Source organism: Amphiura filiformis, chromosome 4 (assembly GCF_039555335.1).
Source record: "Amphiura filiformis chromosome 4, Afil_fr2py, whole genome shotgun sequence".
NCBI classification, from domain to species: Eukaryota; Metazoa; Echinodermata; class Ophiuroidea; order Amphilepidida; family Amphiuridae; genus Amphiura; species Amphiura filiformis.
In genome coordinates, this window is record NC_092631.1 from 79761320 (window position 1) to 79784323 (window position 23004).

The following is a 23004-nucleotide window of genomic DNA, read 5'->3' on the forward strand; positions in this document are numbered from 1 at the left end:
GGTCTAGTAATCTATACATTTATACCACAGTTTAGTTATTTTAAACACTTGCCATTCCATATGATCTGTGTTTCATTGAGAAATGAAAGCTGATTTCCTTCCGGTTCAGAAAGGTCAAACAAAGCGACCACCTCCTCACTGCCATCTAAATACAACACAGCCAAAAAGAAGAAGAAGTAGAAACCAACAATTAAAGCATAATTCAAGATCACGTGTTTACACAATTTGCCGCGTTACACAAGTCAACACTGACTTGCTTTGAATGCCACTCAACAGTGACGTAAGCCTCACGATGTTGAAAGGGCAACAGCAATAGACGTTTAATTTGTGTTTGTTGGGTACTGAACTGTTTATTGTCTCGGTTTAACAGTACGAAAACTTATGGTTATCTAGACATGCTAGATGTAATGCTGATCGATGCTAAATTGGTTTCATACCTATATGGTATGTCTTGGGCCATAGTGATCAGTGTGTTCATGCAAGGTTTGGTATTTTGCACTAAAAGTACCTCTTTTTAATAAAGAGAAAACACTTTAATCACTCTTATTCACTATTAAAAAGAAAAAATTATCATGAGAAAATAAATGATTAAGCCAAGATACGAGCTTACTGTGGTTTTGGGTAAGTTTGACGATACCACGTCTGTCTCCAGTGTCAAGAAACTGTACTGTTCCCTATAGGGAAAATAAGACAATACATCGCTGAACCTTAATATTGTTAAGTAATCATGTGAACTTTTGCCCCTGTCACACATCTTCTCTGGTACAAGAAATGTAGGATGGTATTTTATTACCGTATATCCGTTGTTGTTCGTCAATGTTACTTTTATGTTCTTTTGTATATCTGCTATTATCCGTCAAACTCATTTCGTGTTTAGGGTGATGTTCGTGAAGTCATTTAAGTTCTTTTATTGATACCGCAAGCAACTGGCGCTGTTTATAGTGAATTAAATTTACTGCTTATAATATTCCCTTAAGTGAATGCACAATGTTATATGTATCACTTCCGGCAATACAGTAAATTTATACTCGATTATTTCGTTATGAATACGGCAGAGTGACGAATCCGCAAAATCGCTGTTCTGAGTAAACGGCGTTTGAAAATATTGGTACCATTCCATCGGCCCTTCTAAAATATGAGAACATTCGTGAGCACTCATTTGAAATGCATATTATAGAAGTGAATGTGCACTAATTATTTGCAATACTTGCATGTTCTGAAACAATCGATATATCCTTCAAAACAGGTATTTACAGCTATTCGGCTTTATGCTAAATCCAAAAAGTGTCAACCGCTGCAAAAAGAGTTACATACGGGGACGAATCCGCATTCAACTATGTGTAAACTATAGCACTCATCCTTGATTTGGGAATTTTATGTAAAAATTGCTGGTTGTCCTAAGGCTATAGATTCTAAACTTGGTATATATCAGTTATAATTAGTCATCCCCGTAATATTTAGTGAAAACTTCGGTTGAAATCAAGGATTTTAGAGTACATATAACAATATTGGCCTATATTTTGTGTATAAATTTCCCAATTTTGCGACGGCGCTCTGACATAATTACGCCATAGCGATATCGTGTTGGGAATGTTTGTACTTATTTTGGCATCACTGGGTAGAAGATACCTAGAGCTATCCATTGGTATCAAAAATAACAGTATATGACATGTAATATAGAAGATTAGGAGTTTTCAGCTATACTATACAATTTATCAACATGATTTGTACAGCAAAGTATACGATTCGTCTTTTGGTCAAATTCATTAATCGCACTTAGGCGCGATTCGTCCAAATCACAATTTCAATATCTACGTCGGGAAGTAAGATTTATCATTAATTTTTGGTGGAAATGAAAGATCGCCTGAAACATAATCACAAGCATACAGTAACTCAATTTGCTCAAAATGCTCGATTCGTCACTCTGCCGAATTCATAACGATTTATAACGCGCCAATATTCAGCTGTTTAGAAGGACATGCGTGGAACATTCCCGGTACTGCTGTTGTTATCATCGCGGAGGAGTTTCCTAATTTCGAACCGCACATAATTTATACACCAAAGTACATTACATCTCTTGCCACTAAAACACGCTTCATGGTATAAACTGCTTTTTCAGTGTAAGGGCAATATATTCAAATTAGTCAAATTAATGACCCCATGTTTAATGGCACTTTTGTAAAGTCATTGGTGATCAACTGAAGTTTTGGTAATTGCATAACATTTTGTGGGAAAGATATTCAGATAGCAACACTACGTTGGCCCAACGTTGGTCCAATGTGGGCGAACTGACCTTACTTACTTGACCATTGCCAACGTTGGGCCAACGTTGTCTTGCTATCTACATTGTCTATTTATGATGTACTTTGGCGTATAAACTCTGTACGATCACAAACTGTCTGGAAACGCTTCACTAAACACCAGCCGCGTTGGGAGTGAACCACGTGAGTGTACCGTATATAATCTCAGTTCTAGTTTGCTTATGCTCCTTTGCCCACATGTTAAGTGAAGAAGAAACACAAGCCGGCTAGGATCGAGACTAATATTACATGTTTATAATAATTATTATTAAACGATATGCTCGAACTCGGCCTATATGGTATTTTTAATATAAACGCTTAGAACAAAATGGTTTACATTATTAGTGCTGGTACAAAAATACTTACTGTAAGACCTTGAAATTTCGTATTGGTTACTTTTTCAAGTAATATATTTCCTATTTCTTCATCTTCATAATTAAAATCTGCAATTGAGCGCAACGGGTCTGAAATGAATCAACAGAGAGAAAATTAAATAAATTAACTAAAATTACAGATAACAAATTGACCACGAAGGTCATGAAATGAGCTATCCACTGAATCCTGCAACTAGCGTGTCGGCGTAGTCATGCTCGTTTGACTCAAAAAGTCAATTTTTATTATCTAGATTAGGAGATTAATGAAACGTTTGAATGGGTACGGAATAAAACACATTCACTTTCAAAAACTGCTTAATGTATTGCGGTTCTTAATGAGACATGTGTTTTATGAAGATGTTTCGTTTCGACACTCTTACATCATTACTCAAGAACCGCAAGATCTACAACGGTGTAACTGTGATATTGGAATTCTTCGTCAAGCCCACTTCAAAATATTTTTTTTTATCTTTATAGAGGGTAGCCCAAATCAGTGAACAAAGCAGTGGTGTCCTAGCTCTTTACATATAAAAAAAATTACACAGAAATAGTAAGTTATAAAAAAAATACAAACATTGAAACTATAAGATTTCCTTTACCTTAAAATTTCCTTAAACTCAAAAGTTACATAGCACTTACAAAATACAGGTACTCAAAATTGCTTATCATATATATATTTATATATAGATTGTAAGAGTTTACTTAAACAATATGTGACCCGGCAGCACAAACGAGCCGTAAATTCCCTAAATTGTATTCTGTGTTACGGTGTAAAATGTGTACGAAGGTCGTATTCATCGATAACTTAAGCTGGCCCGACATCCGACTCATTTTGATAGTCAAAAACTAATCAATAATCCTATTGTTGAAGTGGATAATAAGCTTCTACCTTAGATGGCCGGCTATAGAACTTTTAATAGCTCTGGTCTTTGTTTGCTTTTGCTAAATCCTGTTCAAGTGGTGGGTTACCAGGCATTGTATTTTGTACAGGTATGCATAACCAACAATTAACAATGAGAGAACTTTCTTAAACCTCGTTGACTTGGGGATGATTTGAAATGACCGCCAATTATGACTGTTTGATATATATTGCCAGCAATGTGGAAAAAGAGACACATGTAAAAACGTAAAAAGCTATAATTTTGTTTAAGGAGCAAAGTTTAACAAACCATAACCCCGCTTCTGGATATCGTTTGAAGTCAAATGATATACCATTTTAAGTTTATGATGTTTATTTTTAAACACGAAATAAAACAAAATTGACCGGGGAGGAATTTACGGCTCATTCGCCGTGGACGGTCACATATATCTATTACAAATTATGTGCAGTAGAATCCAATACATTGTATTTTAATATTACAAAATACTTAATGTATCATTTAATTTCCAGGGGAGGCATTGGAGGTTTTTGAAGAAAAAGAAACTTCGCCCACTAGTGAGATGAAAAAAATATCGCCTCACTGATGAGTAGAAAACAATGGTATACATTAAAGACCCATTCAGAGATTCCGGTGAGAGTGTAAACAAATTAAAATTGTAAATTAAAATTAAAATTAAAATTAAAAAAGGATAAGTCATTCAAATTGTCATTTGGTATTTTTAAATGAAAAATTTGGCAAAAAAATAAAGAAAACTGCAGTATTGACAAAGGTGAAGCCCCATTCAAATACATGTAGCTAACTTATATACTACTGTCAGTATATAAATTACAGATTCATGTAAAATGCCTTATTTCATATTAAATACACGGCTTTCGGCTGAACCATTAGCAGGCTATGTTAGCACATCTATGACAATGACAAAAGTACACAAATCTGAATGTTGGTGATTTTTACGATCGGCTGGATGCTCAAATCACTGAACGGGTCTTTAGTAAAGATACTTCGGATCACAATATCGTAAGAGATATTAAAATTTCCATTTTATTGAAAAATGGTATACAAGACCTGCCAAATAGTACAATGTAAAATAAATTTACAATACAATATTGAAGTACAATCGGCAGTACTATTAATGGATTTGAGATAATGAACTATCAGGATTTTCATTTTATTATAGAATCGTTAACGAGGAGAGGTTTGAATTGACTTTTAATTCAATTTTCTGTCCGCAGAATGTGTTAACTACCTAACAATGGAAAAAGATTAGGTAATTTTATATAATTTGTTCGAAAATTGTAAACATGAAAGCGCGCTTAATTTAGCAACTATTTTAAACACGTGCGATTTGGTAGTTCACAGCATCTTGCGAATGGTAGTGAGCTTTGGCAAAAATTGCATTTATCATTTCTTAGCAAGTGTGTAGAAGGATTCAAATATCACAAGTATAATTCCTTATTTTTGTCTTAAATACACGGCTTTCGACTGAACCACAAGCAGGCTATGTTAAAACATTAAAAGACAATGACAAAGGTACCAAAATCTTAATTTCGATGATTTTTACGACCGTCCGGATGAGCAAATCACTGAATGGGCTTTTAAAAGTGATAATTTTTATACTTATGATTATTAGTTTACTTCGAGAACTGTTAAATATAAAAAATAAGCAAAAATAACAATTTTTTAATAATTTGCCATGAAATATGTATTATATCTTGAATTTAAAAAAAAAATCAAAATTATTTGATGTCAAAAGGACATTCCTCATATTCAAAATGCAATTTGATGTGTCTGACGTACTCTCATGTTTCACAACAAATACTGCGTAACGTTCATATCCAACCCCTTAACCATCATAGCGCATTATTTCATATATGCGTATTGATTGCTTTAAGTTTCAATACATCTCGATACTGTTTAGACATATTCACAATCCAGCGGTACAGGGGCATGATATGCTACACCTGACTGAATGATGCTTCCATATTAACTGTTTGTGAAAATAACGTGGATTATTGTACCTTTTGACATTTTCTGCTGCTGCTTCCCAAGTTTCTAAGGCTTCTATTTAATGGCCCAACCAATTAGATGTTATAACAATAGTACAAGCTACAGTAATTTTATGTTCTTCGTGTCTTGGGTAGTTCTTTGATCACTCAAATAAATGTCACATTCTTTCAGACATCTAATTACTATGAAGCATGGGCGTCAATCCTGGGGGTACAGGGGACGTGTCCCCCCTTTTCAACAAAATGAACTAAACTGGCCTCAAAAAGAAACTTATAATTTTTCACAAGGTCATATCTTAAAATCCTCTCCATAAAAATGAACAAAAATTTCACAAGGTCATATCTTAAAATCCTCTCCATAAAAATGAACAAAAATTGCACACAGGATTACTTCAATACTCTACTCTAAACACTGATCCAGTAACCAAACAGTTGTCCAACTGACACAACAGCAAAATACACTGACATGGAACACCTTCCCGGACCAAATTCACAGCCCAACAGAGATACATTGCTGGGTTTCAATTATTCGCATATTCCGAAATATATTTATGGTCAAATCTGTTTTATTTTAGGTCACACATTTTCTTGTAGGCATTAAAAAATTACTCAAAAATGTTTATACACCAGAATAAAGCGGGTTTCTGATTTCGGCTTTTATTCAAAAATATGACCTACATTTTTTGGCATATTTGTAATGTTTACACAAGTCCCAACTTGTACCTTAAATGGACTTGGAATACACCAAATTCGTTGTGTTTGTCAGGTAAACAGAGCAATTTTGACATAAAGTCATATTTTGACTTTAAATACCCCACTTTTACCAATAGTTATGTCTAATATTATTTCAGCATTTTGGGTAAAGAATAACAAAATAAAAATCTGATCGAAATCGTACATTATTAGAAAAAGTTAGAAGACATCTCCTATTCAGCCGTGTGTGGTGAATTGACTACGTAATACTCACACACTTAAGGGAAGGGGTAGGAACGTTTGGACAGTATTTATTGTGGGACATTAGAGTACATCAGACATATCGAATTGCATTCTTAAGGGTATAGGCCAATTGCACGTATCCACTTCTTTCGAAAGCCGTATCTTGATAAACAAATGTATTTAGTCCAAAATATCACAATTAATATTGATTTGAATATGTTATCTTCATATTACATGCAAAAAAAAAGTCGACACAGGTTCCTGATGTAATTTTATACAAGCATTTCACTGTTTCGTAGTGAATATGGGTGTGGATGACGGCGTCCTGCCATTAATACTACAGTTCGTTCATAAAAATATCAAACTCACTCGATAGTATCGACCATAAAGGCATATTCTAGGAAAATGTGGACATCATCCGGCAATATTTATAAATATTGGTCATAATGCCCATAGTTGGCATTGGCAAAATACACAAATATTATACACAAAAATATATACGCTACTGTCTTTCCAATTAACTTAGACACCCGGTTTTAATTATTTATTTCAAAAAGTTTTCACTTTGACAAAAAGTCATGAAAGAAAAGTTGTTAAACACTGTCAGACCTAACAGAAATTTTTAGTAAAGCGATGAAAAAAATATTTTTCCTTGTCTACTTTTATTCAATTTTGAATATCTGGGTCCAGGCGAATATTCCTAATGACTTGAAACTTTTGATGGGATAATCTATTTACAGTAAGGGTTGTTCGAACATTGTAATCATGCATATTGATCAGTGATACCACCCTTTTTTCTTTGTTCCTTATCATGATGCAATATAATAATAGATGCTTTTACTACACAACAATAACTCAAAAGATGTCACAGTTGGTGCATTATAACAAATGATGGGGCAATGTGTCTGGAATGTATTGTGGATTATATACTCCTCACCAATAACATAAGACCTCATAGGGCATACAATTTATATTTATCATAGAATTGGGCCAAGGCCACAAGCATGCACAGAAAAAGATTCAAATACCGCGCCGCATTGTTGTAATTGGCTGAGGGACAGCTGGGATCACTGAGTTACATTGTAATACACTAAGAATAAATATGCCAATAAGAAACACTGTCTGCATTTTATGAACCGAATCATTATTTTGAACAAATGTTTTTGGTGAGGAATATGATTAATTTACTATTCATCCATTCACTATCCAACATCACCATACCTACACATCCGTATAATGAGGTCTCAGCAAATGTTAACACTTTTCTTTCATGACTTTCTTTGAAAGTGGAAATTTTTTTCAAATAAGTAACAAAAACTGGGTGTCTAAGTTAATTGGACAGACAATAGAAATTCACACACACACGGAAAACAGCTAGCTCCTCTTTTGATGTTTACTGAGGTATGGCGAGTGTGGCCTTCAGCACGTAAAATTGGGAAAGCTATTTAGCATAACAAAGACTTAGTTCCCATTACATTGTGGAGCAAGGAAAGTGGTTATTTGCATAGTAAATTAGTACACTATTAAATCACGACGAGATGTAAATTTGGTGGTGATGCCATAGCTCGTTAAAGTTTGTCACTTGGTGTATTGCAACATTTTGTAAGGTTATGGCTTTAACTAAATTTTTTTGAAACAATTTTTACCGGAATAGCCCATTTTTGTAAATTTTTAATGGAAACTGATTGACATTTGGATTTTCGTCAATGTTCCTGGATTCTTAAATATTGGTATTTTGGGCAGATTTCCGATGTGTCTCAGGTTATCATTTAATCGTGATTGGTTTAAACAATACCTATTGCCTTGAGATGCGCTTCAGTTTTGTTCAACGCCAGTGCCATCGTCCATATTGTATCGTAGCCATAAGCAGCTTCTTGAAACCCAAACTGAAACTCCACATCCTCACCCATTTTCTCCTTTAATCCATTGATATAGTCTGACGTAGACTGAGGGTGAAACAGAAAAAAAAATCATATTATCATATTATTGGATGACCAAAAAAAAACCAAAAACTAGCCACAATACAAAGTGAAACTTAGCAATACTAACATTAGTTTGAACAATTTTTTTCGTTAGCCTTGTGTGCCGCGCCCGGGTGCCGCGCTTTACGGATTAGGACCAGGCTTAGCTAAACATTGCATTTCTCGAAAGCAGTGTTATGTAACCGCATTTAGGATATTTGTATCGACCACATTTACTTAATCATGTTGATTGAAAAAAAGACCACATGTTTCTTGCTTTGTATTAACAATTTTTAAACCATTTGTTCATTGAAATAGACCAGGGCTTATGAGGAACCCGCTTATGACATCTTGAAATTAACATTGGTATTTAGGAACAAATATGCTTAGGAAAGTGATACAATTTAGTGTTTACAGAAGTGTTTAAAATCTAAACACTGTTTTAATTTTGTACTTTGAAACAAAAAATGTATAATTCTTTTTGTTACAGCCTGTATATTTGATCGAAAACAGTCAATGTTTCTATCACGGTTGTTTATATGCGTATAATTAACAACCATGAACACCTTTATGCGTATAATTAACAACCATGAACACCTTGACCTATTTTATCGTTATGTAATACATTTCATTCGTGAGCTGAAATAGGACAAAATCAATCAGTAACACATTGTGCATTGGATTAAAAGTAAATTTCATAGCAATTGGGAATTTTGACATTTGCAAGAAATTTAAAAATTGATTAATTAATATTGCAATATTCTTATTATACTAAGTGTTTCGTTGAGCCACACTACGACACATTTGCAATACCTTTAGTCTAATTCCTAAGTTGTTTGGTACTGTCTGACACTAATACCGGGACCGGGACTACTTAAAACACTTAATTAAGGAACATTAGTCTTAGTCTTTATACAAATTCTATCATGTATCATTCTACCTTGCCGCTTAAAGTATCATCTCCACCATTTTCCAAGAAAATAATTTGATAAACTCCCAAATAGCCTTTCGTAGCCTCGTCCATCTGCTCGATAGTACAATCGATGTTTTCTTCAGGATTACGTATCCGCCACCAATATGTTTGAAACCAAGCTGTATACAATATGATTTATTTGGAAAGCAAATACAACGTCAGACTTACATGATTAAAGTCAACATTGCTAAATTTACCAATTCAGTACATTATTGATAAATAGTCAGTTTTATTAATAAAGAAACAGAAAAGGAAGCATTCTTTAGTATACCAATATTGAATGTCTGTGCACACAGTGGTAAAATATAGTCAATCGATTGAAATGGAAAAGTCTATTGACGGAGTGATATATTTATACCAATGCACAATAAAGGCAAGCATATTGATTTATATAACGACACAAAACATTTTTTGAATAGTACACTTTATATCCTTTAATAATTGATTCTTGTTCATTGATTGGTTAAAAGTGTGTCACATGATCAAAAATAAACTCACTATTCTGTGAGGAAGTGCAGAAAGTACTACGTTCGTGAATGGTACTTTCAAGCCGTAAATAGTACTCCTGAATATTGAAAATGCTTGGGTTAGGATTAAAAACATTTAAAATGAAATAGCCTATATGAAAATTCAAATGTATAAAAACAATGTGACCCTTAATTTTTTCTTCAGAAAAAAACCCGGCCCGAAATCATTGTTTACCATGGTATTTTGTGCAACCTACCGTGGCTAGGCTGACTTTGGCACTTTTAGGGCAATACAAATCGCGAATTTCCAAAATACAAATACATTTTTCTAATAGTATATTGATGCAACTTGTCTTCGTTATTTAATTTATTTCCATTATATTTCCAGTTATGTTTATCTTCAGCCAACAAATATTCGTTAGAAGATGAAAATAATACTAATTTGTTATAAACGTTAAATATGTGGAGCATATGTGGCCCTTAAATATTCGACCAAGAATTGATCATGTGACACATCAGATAACTTGACTTTTTAAAACATCTATTTTGAATCTGCATGGCAATCAATAGCTTTGTTTTTCTTTCTGAAAAAGGCCTTCAATTTATACGTTCGAAAGAAAAACGACACTTTAATTCCCATTAAGTTCAATCTCGTGATTTTATCACATTATCGCATTACATTTTCGCATGAATTAAATCAAAGAATGCCCTTGATCAATCACAGCGGAAGAGAAGTAAAGCAAATGAAAAGAAGCAAGTTGCTAATGCACTAATGGTTAGCATATTACCTGGTATGATCCACACATATTTGCGTCCATACAGACCTGCTTTCCATGCAGCACAGAAAACCTTACGGGCTTGTGGCTCGTATGAATTGCATAGGATTATTCTTGCATCTAGTCTCTGAATTAGAATGAAAATATAATATCATGATGAAAGTTATTAAAGTTTTGTTCATATCATTCAAAGAATAAAATATGTTTATAATATCATGATAATAATGTTACGAGTCAGAAAGACTCAAGGCCAAAATCACCTGCTACCGAGTTCGCCCAACACCAAACACGCAAACACACTGTTTATTATATACTCGTAGAACAACTTTCGATTATTTATTAATTAGTGCAGTATGGCGTTCTGATGAGATTCCGTTGACTAAATTTCACAGAGTTCCCTGTGTAACTCTAAACTGCTCCCCCAATCATTTACTATTTGTTCCTCTTATCATCCCTGTATATGGTATATCTACCAAAAAAACGTTGACAACGTAAAGAAATCAGCAAGTTTAAAAAAACCCACCTCGGCTCACTTTTTGAAACTTGGTCTCATTTGTAAAACGTACTGATTTAAACTTTATCATATTTATATAAATTTAAAACATTTCCAGAAGTGTTATGTATCTTTAATGTGCAGATGCGATATTTTTTAAGCTTTCTGGAACGACCTGAAAGGTTATTATCTTGTTCTTGCACGGTAAGCCAATATCCTATTGTGTTTTGTTTTATAATAATCATGATTAATGATTGAATTAAACAAATAACACTACAGGCTTGTAATCTTGTTGGAAACGCTGTGTTCTCTTGAAATAAAATAAAAACACTGATTTGCTGTTGGTGTTTAAAATGGGACCAAGTTTCAAAAAGTGAGCCGAGGTGGGTTTTTTAAACTTGCTGATTTCTTTACGTTGTCAACGTTTTTTTGGTAGATTTCTTTTCTTTTTATGAATGTAGCCAAGCAGCTCCAAGCTTGGAAAGTCATCAGGTTAGGATGTACTGCTCCATAAAACAAATAAAACGAAAAATAGATGTTTGAAGTTGCAATTCTGGATTCATGACAATAAATAATTAAACAAAACTTTATCAGTCGTTTATTTTAAAACTTGCTTGTCACACGTGACTGTAATGTTAAGAGGCGTACACAATGATCAATATACATTTTAATATATTTTAATTATTCAAGGCAACGTAAATATGTAAAGAAAATGTAAATATGAACAACACACACCCAATGTTGACAATGCCAGAGAGACACAGAGAGTAAGTCCGATTTAGGCCTACTTCAAGTCGGAACTGGTAAATGCGCATTATATTTAAGCCTATACTACGGAAGCGTCTAAATGCCCCGAGTAGGCAATATAATCGTGTTTTAATGTTTGTGGTTCTTTGTACCCCTAGTTCAATATTCCTATTAAACGGCGGTTGTCGGCGATCTTTCGTGGTTTGTGGTTTTCATCATGCCCTGCCCTCTATCGGGAGCTAATTTATAGTTTAAGCTTGTTGGATATCCATATTTCGTGGTTTCTGGTTCTTTGTAGCCATGTGGGGCAATCTAGTTGCATATCCAAATTTCGCTGTTTGTGGTTCTATATAGCCCTGCGGGGCAATCTAGTTGGATATCAATATTGAGCTGCAGTTGTTGTTGATCTTTCGCGGTTTGTGGTCTTAATTTGTTGGATATCCATATTTCGCGGTTTGTGGTTCTTTATAATCTGGCTTGCTGGAAATCCATATTTCGTGGCTTGTGGTTCTTTGAAGCCCTGTGGGGCAATAGTTGCATATCGAAATTCCGCGGTTTGTGGTTCTTTATAGGCCTGCGGGCAATCTAGTTGGATATCAATATTGAGCGGCAGTTGTTGTTGATCATTCACGGTTTGTGGTCTTAATTTGTTGGTTATCCATATTTCGCGGTTTGTGGTTCTTTATAATCGATAGGCATGTGGGAAATCTGGTTGGATATCCAAATTGCGCGGTTTGTGGTTCTTTGTAGCCCTGCGGGGCAATCTAGTTGGATATCCCTATTAAGCGGCGGTTGTCGGCGATCTTTCGCGGTTTGTGATTTTAATTTCCTTATCAAGCCCTGCCCTCTATCGGGAGCTAATTTATAGTTTAAGCTTGTTGGATATCCATATTTCGTGGTGTGTGATTCTTTATAGCCCTGCAGGGCAATCTAGTATATATCCAAATTTCGCGGTTTGTGGTTCTTTATAGCCCTGTGGGGAAATCTGTTTGGATAACAATATTCAGCGGCAGTTGTTGGCGATCTTTCGCTATTTGTGATTTTAATTTGTGACAATTTATAATATTTATTCCAAATATAATTTCAGTCTGAGCTGTGAACAGAGCCACTTAATGTGTTTTAAATGACGAAGATATCATGATAGTCAGGCATGGTGAAAGCCCGGGGTGAAAGCATCTGGATGGTGAAAGTAGGCCCTAGGCCTAGGCCTAAATGTGAATAAAAAATCAAACATGTTTGTTTGATGAAAAAAAAAATAATATCACAATAGCAATGGATGTTCGAAATGGTGTTATTCTTGATTTATGACAATAAATTGGTTAATAAAATATTTAAAAAAAGGTGGTGGGAAGTTTCGAACTTGGGCAAAACTTCATAAGTGGATTAGAAGTCCATGGCCTCAACCACTTTGCCACGGGGACGTCCCGATATAACGACTTGTGAAAGTGGAGTATTTATTAATATGAATGTATGCTGTGGTCCGGAAAGCATAAAAGAATTGTGAAAAACTTGATTTTTTTGGCGAATGGGATCCAGAATTTGTATGTAGGGTATCCAGGAAAATGCTAGGGTATATTTTGAAAGTGAATCTCAAAAAGTAGTGCGACAGTGACAGCCATGTATGGCTGTAGCAGTGACGAAAGTTTCTGGATATCAGTATGATTAGCTATGATTTTACACTAATTTTGGCTATGAAATACCGCGTGAAATAATACAAGAATGTTTGTTTATTATCAAACAATCGGATTGACTGTAAGATTGGTGTAACTTTTGAATTAATGAGTTATTAAAATATTACACTTTGGACAGTAAATAAGATTTAGCATGGTTTTAGATATATTTTGTACCCAGCGAAAAATATCACAGAACAATAGCGTTTTGTTTCGTGTAAATATAGTCCGCGGTGCATCTGTTTATTCTTCTTTATCAGTCGTTTTTTTAAAACTTGCTGGTCATGCTACCGCTTGACTCTAATTACATCATTTCTAAAAATAGCTCATTACCGCAACACAAACCAATCAGAATCATTCACCTGTGTACTGCACTGTATCATGATTACTGTAATAGCACCACCACTTATACTATGGTAATCGTGATCATAATACTAGTTTCCATTATGTATGATTGTTTACTAGTATTTTTTAGAATTTCCAGAACATTCCATGTACAAACAAATGGAGATGGAATATCATGGAGATGAACAAGTAAAAAATAACGTCTAATGACAAAATACAAGACTTTTAATAAATACAATGGAATATTTTGTGGGCACATAACAATGATAACAACATAATAATATTAACAATAATAACAATAATAAAAAATAACAATGATAACAATGATGACGATGACAATGATGATGATGATGATTACGACAACGACTACGACGATGACAACGACGATAATGATGACGGTGATGATTTTTGTTCTTTTTCTACTTAGCACATAGCATATTTAACAAAATCTTCGCTTGAGGAAATCAATGACATTGAAAGTCGTCATCAATGTAATTATTGTATTATATGTTTACAAACCTTTACTGATTATGATGATTGTAGTTTTTGATGTGTGTAATGTGTGTAATTTATTAAATGTAATGGCATAATAACATACCTTGATGTTGTTAACTTGTGAAAGTGGGTCATCTGTAAAAGGCTCTGAAGTAATTATTTCCACTCCGACTGCTGCTGCTTGTTTCCGGAAATCGGCATCACCCTTGATATTTAAGTGTCAGAAAATAGATGTGTTAGAAAAGTTAAAAGCTGTTAAACAGCCTGAATTGGAGGCTAGTGTCGTAATTATGGTTCTCTATCCACATTTCCGAAATAAATTGATTTTTATCAATGTTACATAGGCATGATAGGGTAGAAAAACCTTCACAACTTTATAGTGTGTCCCAGCATGATTATAGTGTATCCCAGCATGATAAGTGTGTTCTCCCGATTGAAAAAACAACCACACCAAAATCAACCTGGTTGCGTATAAACAATGCTACACACGTATTCTGTTTCTTTTTCTTGCATTGACATGTTGTTGAGACTCTGCATTTAGTTTTGGGGTAATAAAGGACATCATACCCGTCAATTTTGTACAACACACTTAATCAAATCATATGCATGCTTGTATCATATACAAGGTCACATACAACAAGCAATTCTACATTCCTTAAATATACACAACACATGTAATAATAAAAATAATATCTATAATGTTGAATTCTAAAGCAAAATGAAAGGCAAATTTGATAACGGAGTCAGAAACACACCTACACACACAAAATTACAACTATAATGTTTGAATACAGTAATCACACCAATGCAATAGTGTGTTTTCTACCCTATTGAAGGTGAACACATTCAGTTATTTCAGAGTGATTTTCATTATTTTTCAACTCAATTTTATATCATTTAAACGTTTGAATCTAAAAGCACGTGAATGTTGTACTGTTGATCTTACCAAGGAAAAGAAATCGGCTCTCTGATGTATTGTTGCTACTCTACTCCATCCAAAATGTTTTATAACGGCAATTCTCATTGGATTAAACATGTATTCAGATAGCGACAGGCGGAAAAACCTAGGGTACATATCTCGATACGATAACTCTGGAGAATTGGCAGCGTAGGATATCTGGCAATAAGAATTAAACATGAAATACAAAGATACAGTCTTATTGCCTGAAAAAGGTGAAGTCTCCACTATTTATGGTAAATCAGTATGGAACGTGACCTAGCGGTGTTTGCGCTCTTCAATGGAGACCCAATGGCTAGTTGATATAAGTGTTGTCATTTCTGCCCTATACCCATGAACCCCCAAAACGTTTGTCTTGGTATATTTTCGGCCTTATCCCAGAAACCATAAGACATATTGATATATAAATAAGATTATTGGCTTCCTTGACGATTTACCTATGAGATCAAGTAATTGAAGTACATCGTATTATTTTCTGTCAAATGTCCAAAACTGCGAAAATATAGCTCCTGCCATCCGACAAACTTAACAAAACATACAAGCGTGGCTGACGTGGGATAAGGCCTGTGTGTAAGGTTTGAGGCTGGAACCCATCTTTATAATATAATATAATGGTGGAATAAATGGTGGAATAAATGTAGAATTATGTCACCACTTCGATGCTGACTTGCACACACAATTATTATGTTGAAACGATACTAAACATCTCAAAAGAAGTAATTAGAAGTAAAAATCAATAGAATTAACTGCAACTTTCAAATCTTGGGTTACATTGATTTAAATGTACGCTACTACTCTGTGACGTATTTAGTCAATTGCTACAAATGAGGTGGCAAAATGTGCAGAAATAAATGTTTTACCAACGCATTTGACAGATTTGTAATACAATAGCCCGTTTTTGAATAATGACCATTATTTAAGGGGGGGGGGGGTATGTTTATTACATTACATCAGTACCACGTGTTAAGTAAACCTGCAATGATTGATGCCTTTTTAACATCGATATTGCTGTCCTCGGATATAAAGAATCTTTCTAAAATAAATATTTTTACAATTCGTTATAAAAGAAACCCTTTTAGATTGTGATCATTTATATACAATATGGATTCTTGAGTGCTCCTTCAGAAATCAGATAAGGTGTTTGCAAAACAACATCGTGTGTATATATATAACTTAGAAAAAAATGTTAAATGATCACCTAGTGATCAACAACATCACTGCTCATTCCTGAACTTAATCCAATTTTTTTATACCATCAGAATCCTACAAGTACATGAAAGTACATGTATCTTTTATCATAAGCAACACATCCAATGAAAACTATGTACATTTACACATTTTAGGAAATGGTCACTTAAAACATACATTCTATTCAAATTTTGATTAATTTAATAATGCTAGTACTTTATAGGTTTACAAACATTTTGTTAATTATCAACCATTTAAAACATTTTAGGAAATGGTCACTTAAAACATACAATCTATTCAAATTTTGATTAATTTAATAATTCTAGTACTTTATAGGTTTACAAACATTTGGTTAATTATCAACCATGTAAAAAAAATCTAACATGGCACTACATGTATAATACGGGATTTTCGATTTCGAAATTCAAGGTAAGTGGTTATGGTGGACGAAAACAAATTGCAATTGAAAATCAAATTTGGCGCTTTTCTCAAAATGTGTTCAGAGATTTGCTGTGCTAGCTGGATTCCTTGCATCATATGTACAGGGTGATGAACTGTGCCCAACTTTACCCATTTTTTATATATATTCGCGGAGATTTTACAAAAAACTATCATAGGAAGCAGTGAGAAGTGTTCTGTAGTAGAAATTTTGATAATAAGTGGTTTTAGTCAGAAGATATCGCATTTTCAATTTATCATCCCATTTTTAGACCAACACATGGAACTAAGTTTACCCGTGTTCTCTACCGCCGTAACAAAATTGGTGTGTTTTATAAAAATGTACTTTTCTTCAAAACCATTTGAGGTAAAGACATGATTTTTTCACCAATAATAGGAAACATACTATCCTGTTACAGCTTACAAACACAAATTATTTAAATGTCGATAAGTATTTTCTCTTAATTTTTGAATTTGGGTACAGTTCATTTTAAATCACCCTGTATCATCAAATGTATACTAAATACTTATACTATCATCATTACTTTTGAAGATACAATACAAAATAATGTATAAAATTTTCTATTTAGAGTGACCCTACCTACCCTTAAGCATTTTAATAGAATAAAGCATTCAAATTAAAGTTTACAAATTTTCTTAGGGTTTATTGTAAACCGTGGCCTATGTAAGGCAGATAGTAATTATTTGGCTTGCCATTATATATTTTAATTACTAGGGCGAATTAAAAGTAACGATTTTAATTAATGGTACTTTTTTCAAATTAAACTTGAATTGTTAATATTTAATTTGTATTTTTCGTAATTAAAATAATTAATCACGCTGGAGCGTAAAAGTGATCTAAAATGTATAATTTCTTTTACTATACTATTATATCTTCGCCCTGTCGGGTTAATAAACATCTCAAAAAAGTAACTAACCCCCCTTGGAAGCAGAATATATTTTTGCGCATTGTTACACCTCATTTGATACGATAGCCCATAAAACAACAAAACACCGGTTAATTTAATGTAGTGAGGTCCAGATTTGAAAGTTGCACTTAAAAGAATACAACAACACTCAGATATCATAACACAGAGACAGATTTCCTTCCATACTGAATACAAATCAATATAATTTACTGCAACTTTCAAATCTTGGGCTACATTGATTTAAATGTACACTGTGACGTCAATATTAAGTCAATTGTTACAAATAAGGTGTCAACATGTGTAGAAATAATTTCTGCTTCCAACACATTTTACAGATTTAAGGGGGTAAGTTACTTTTTTTTGAGGTGTTTATTTCACATTTTCTTTGATTGCTTACAATCATCCTTACCTGGATAAGATTCCAGTAGTGCGAGGATTCTGCCGTAGGTTCTGTAGCGACGGAACACCCTGCTCCTATGATCATGATTTTACTCAAGGAACTATTGTAAAGTTCTTTGTACATGGTATCAACGCCACGTCCACCATTACACTGTTAACAGAAACAAGTGATGTGAGAGAAATTACTTTTTAGCGGTCGCGATTCCACAGTTAAATCGATAGTGTTCATATTAAAAGGACATTTCGTGATCCACAGCCTCATCCCTCACTTTTCTCAATAAAAAGTTGAGATTTTATTTTACCACTGGCAACCTTTGGTTACATAACGCTTAGACCTATGTCGTACAAAAATGTCTTGCAAATTAATTCGTTTAGCAAAAATATCGTCAAATTTGCCACAGTCTATTCTCAGCATAGTTTATTTGCTCTTAGAATTCATATAGTCAAGAGTTTGTCTTTTCTCATCTTCTCTGGTCAAACCTATATCACGAATAGTGGCGCTCGTAAGGGGGGGGGGACTAGAATTAAATATAATTTGCTTTATATTTATCGGAAATAATTCCAGTTCACTGCACATCTAACAACACAGGTAACTAAGAAATCAAATGTAAATGTTACTATTGTTACACTACAGATCATAAAACCTTTTATGAAAAGCAAGTACTACAAGAAACGTTTGGAAATTAACTCCAGTTCAACACATTAAATATCAATTTTACTATTGCTACACTACAGATTAAAGCTTTTAGAATTTTATTCCGTCTATATTAAAAGCAAGTACAACAAAAACCGTAAGTTTGACCTTACATTATCTGAAATTCAGTTCAGTTCAGAGCACATCTTACGGCGCTATAAAAAGAATTAAATATAATTTCGCTATTGTTACTTTTTTGGTTACCCTACAGATAAAGCTTACAGAGCTCGGTTCCTTCTTTAGTGAAAAAAAACTTCCTGAATTAAGTGATCGGATAGCAACGTTTGCACAGACTCTTTTGTGGGACATGAGAACATTAGGCTATGGCCGTGTGTCCTGAACTCGCCACCCTTAGCGTTACATGACAAATATTATGAATTTTTACACCAACCGGGTTTCTAATTAGATTATCTCGACAATCATCAACCCTAAACTAGCAAAAGTATACATTTTTGGAAAGCTAAAGGCATAAGCAATTCAAATATATACATTTCAACTCATTATACAGGGTGACCTGCAAGTTATACAGGGTGGAATAAAAAAGATTTTGATAAAAAATGGGTCACTCAATGCATTGCTTATTACCAACTTAAAGTAATAAACTGGAAGTAAACAACATTCATTTGGTTAGAGGATATGGAGAGCCAACTGACTTTGGAAGAAACCAAAATCACAGCTGTTTGGTAATCTAGGAATATAGGGTGTCCCAAAGTATGTTAGATTTTTTACAATTCAACATATTTTGAACCTAAACAGTTTCCCCCTAACCCATACAGAAAAAATATGTCCATATTTAGATTCCTCGTCAAATTTCCTTTCAGAAAATCTATACTTTGACTATGATAGGATAAGTAATTAAAATTTTACACTAACTTTTAGATTTTGAAGACATCTGCATTACTTACTGCAGTGTTTAATATGACAACGGGTAGTTTTGTGTGGAAAAGTTTGTATTTTCTAGACTAAACCAATCATAAATTATTAAAAACAATTAGTAGAATTGTTTAGCTGTAAGGCCATGAGTGTTTTAGATGCTAATAGAGTCCAAATCCAATTTACAGCCTTTACAGAAGCAGATTACGCACTAAAATACCAATCCCATAGAGTTTGTGTGTACCACATCCCCCACCACCACATCCCCCACCACCGCCACCCTGCCCATTCTGAATTCTATGAAGCACAGTGTCAGTATTAAAAAGGTTCAAGTATTTCTTTTTACAGGGTTGAAAGTGCATTTTATTTAGCAATAAAATGAGACCACAAGTATGACAATACCTTCTTGCTTGACAGAGATATCGTCATTTGTTTTGAGTTGACTTTGGCAAAATGTAACGTCGCCACCTTTTTTTGGTGGCGAGCTCAAGACACACGACCCTATATCAGAGTCATGAAAACTTTGAACTATTAGATTTCAGTAAAAAAATGTCGCTGGTTAAAAATGTAAACCGAAGCACAACATTGAAAATAAAAGCATTTTAGTATATTCGTTTTTTGATAGGTGTGGAGCACTAAAAATCACCAAGTTCTTCAAGTCATAAAGGAAATCAGGAACCAATCAATAGTATTTATCTAATGTGTTAGCAACGTGTATCCAAAATCCTTTGATAGTAAGCTTTCCAAAATGAGGCGAAGTTAAAAGCAAGCATGGTGCTTGAATATAGTAAAAAATTCAAACACTAGCAACAAAGGTTTCCCTTTGCTTGGAATAAAATGATTATTAAAATAAGATTAGACCTTCGGATATATAGATTTTTTTCTGATTTAAATATGTGAAAGTCTGTGCTCTATTGATTACAAACTGAAAATTTTAAAAATCGGACATTCGGTTCTCGAAATATGGCCTGTCAAAATGGCGCGAAACCAACAAATTGGCAACAACTTTCTTTTTATTTTCTTTATTTTCGGCATGCAGTGTTGCCAGGTAATTTTCTAAGTATATATGCATGAAGTTGCCAGGTAATTTTCTAAGTATATATGCATGAATTATGCAAAGTAAAGTTTTCAGATACAATTAGTAGAGGTATGGCACTGAAACTTGGTACATGGGTAGTACACATGAAATGCAACAAACCTACGGTCGCGTTTGGCAAATTTCCATTTGCATAATTAATTAGGGCCCTAATCAACTTGTCTAATTAGTGGCCCTATTTAAATATGCAAATTGAAATTTGCCAAACGCAACCGCAATTTTGTAGCACCTTGTGTGTACTACCCATGTACCAAGCCTCAGTACCATAGCTCTTTTAATTGTATCTGAAAACTTTACTTTGCATAATTAATGCATATATAATTCGAAAATTACCTGGCAACTGGACTTGTCAAAAATATAGAAAATAAAAAGAAAGTTGTTGCCAATTTGTTGGTTTTGCGCCATTTTGACAGGCCATATCTCGAGAACAGAATGTCCGATTGAAACAAAATTTTCAGGTTTGTAATCTACAAGGTAAGAGCTTTAACATATTTAAATTAAAATAGAATCTAATTTTTTGCATTAGCCGATAGGGCCACCTTAAAGATGCACCGTGAATATCTTCCTACATTTATTTTATCTTCCTACAATAATTTTGAATGAGTCTACGTACATCAAATTTGAGGACATATTTTGTAAAAACTTAGCGTAGCCTTAAGCATGTTAAAAACTGTTTTAGTTTACTTACCGCGGAATCAGTAGGGATGATGACCAGCTCATAGTCCCGTAATATCCTCGAGTCTTGATTAACATGTTCAGCAGCCAGTCTTGATGCAGCAAGAATAGTTTCACCAGCAGGCCAAGAACCAGTAATAGGATACAAACCCAGTATGTAAATCGGAGTCTTGGCTAATGCCAAATCACAAAATCCAAAGACTAAGACCAAGAGCCTGAAAACTATGTCTTTATATAATATTTTCTGATTGGGTAACATCATTTTCGTGTCTGATAGATATGCTGTCAGTAAATAATTGATTCAAGAAATGTGGATAATTGCTTGTTGTGTTGTGAGCAGTATTGGTTTCAGGTTGGTGGCGTGTATCTTTCCATTTCCATTAAAAGAAAACGTTGTTAGTTAACATTGGATGTACAAAAATCCAGCAACGATAGTGCTGCTAAATATGAAGCCGAGCTCAAAAAAATTGCTTAGATATGGAAAACATTTTTGAACAAATGTTCAATTACATGATGTTTTATGCAATAACATCATATGAATAGATTATTGGTACTGAGAATCAACGATTTTTTTCATTGTCATTGTCACGATGTTGCGCAAGTTTATTCACTTTCACGCACACAATGCTATATTGCAAACACATTTTCTGATTTATGTGAACTCCATTAATTGCAAGTCTTTGCTATGTGTTTTAAGATGTATGGAATTAATATTTTGTTTAATTCCTAGTTAGCACGCTTACTTTTCAGAACGCCGCATTAAAAGCCAATAAGACATGTAACACTGATCTCTCACAAAGTTGTTTCGATTAATCAATATTGTTATACCATGTACACGGTAGAGTGAAGAGATCAGATGGTGTTTAACATGTTTAGATGTTTACAGCATGATTCGATATTTCGGGTATTTCTAGCCAGAATTACCCGAGGGATTTCCAGATAGAAATTCCTTACAAAAATGAGACTCTAAATTGTTCCATAGTTTTGGATATTTCTATGTTTTTCGTATTATATTTTCATCGCCCAATGAGATAGCTTCTGACTGGATTCAGGTTCTGTCCGGGACCTGCCGCAGTTATAACTATGACCTTTCAGACTGCGTGACTTGTTTTGGACCACCCTATACTCGACCTTCACACATGGGCAGTGGGGGCACCATGAATTATTTTTCGGGGACGGGCAAAGCGAATTTCAGGGGGGGGGGGGCAAAATCAACAATTTTGCACAAAATTGCTAAAAAAGTGCAAATTTGTGTGCTTTTGGGGGTTAAGCCTTAAAAGTGTGGAAGGGGGAATGGAGGGGGGAGAGAAAAATATTGGGGGCGCAAATA

General features: G+C 34.0%; 1 protein-coding gene across 1 annotated transcript; it reads right to left on the reverse strand.

The window, feature by feature from the left end:
- Positions 1 to 35: 35 nt before the first annotated feature.
- LOC140149591 (gamma-aminobutyric acid type B receptor subunit 1-like) lies at positions 36 to 21936 on the reverse strand. The gene is made up of 10 exons (XM_072171668.1): positions 21688 to 21936; positions 18347 to 18487; positions 15371 to 15541; positions 14528 to 14629; positions 10687 to 10801; positions 9399 to 9550; positions 8293 to 8443; positions 2667 to 2764; positions 611 to 674; positions 36 to 145 (listed from the first exon to the last, which is right to left on the reverse strand). Exons 1-10 carry the CDS (start codon positions 21934 to 21936, stop codon positions 36 to 38), a joined length of 1353 nt encoding a protein of 450 aa, XP_072027769.1.
- Positions 21937 to 23004: the final 1068 nt, after the last annotated feature.

What these genes read in the sequence shown, in the direction of transcription:
- LOC140149591 (XM_072171668.1), bottom strand. Translation starts at nt 21,936, where the DNA reads ATGATGTTACCCAATCAGAAAATATTATATAAAGACATAGTTTTCAGG. An exon ending in CACAAGTTAACAACATCAAG is followed by an intron (nt 10,802 to 14,527) that starts GTATGTTATTAT and finishes ATTCTAATTCAG; the next exon opens with AGACTAGATGCAAGAATAAT. An exon ending in ATGATACTTTAAGCGGCAAG is followed by an intron (nt 8,444 to 9,398) that starts GTAGAATGATAC and finishes TTTCACCCTCAG; the next exon opens with TCTACGTCAGACTATATCAA.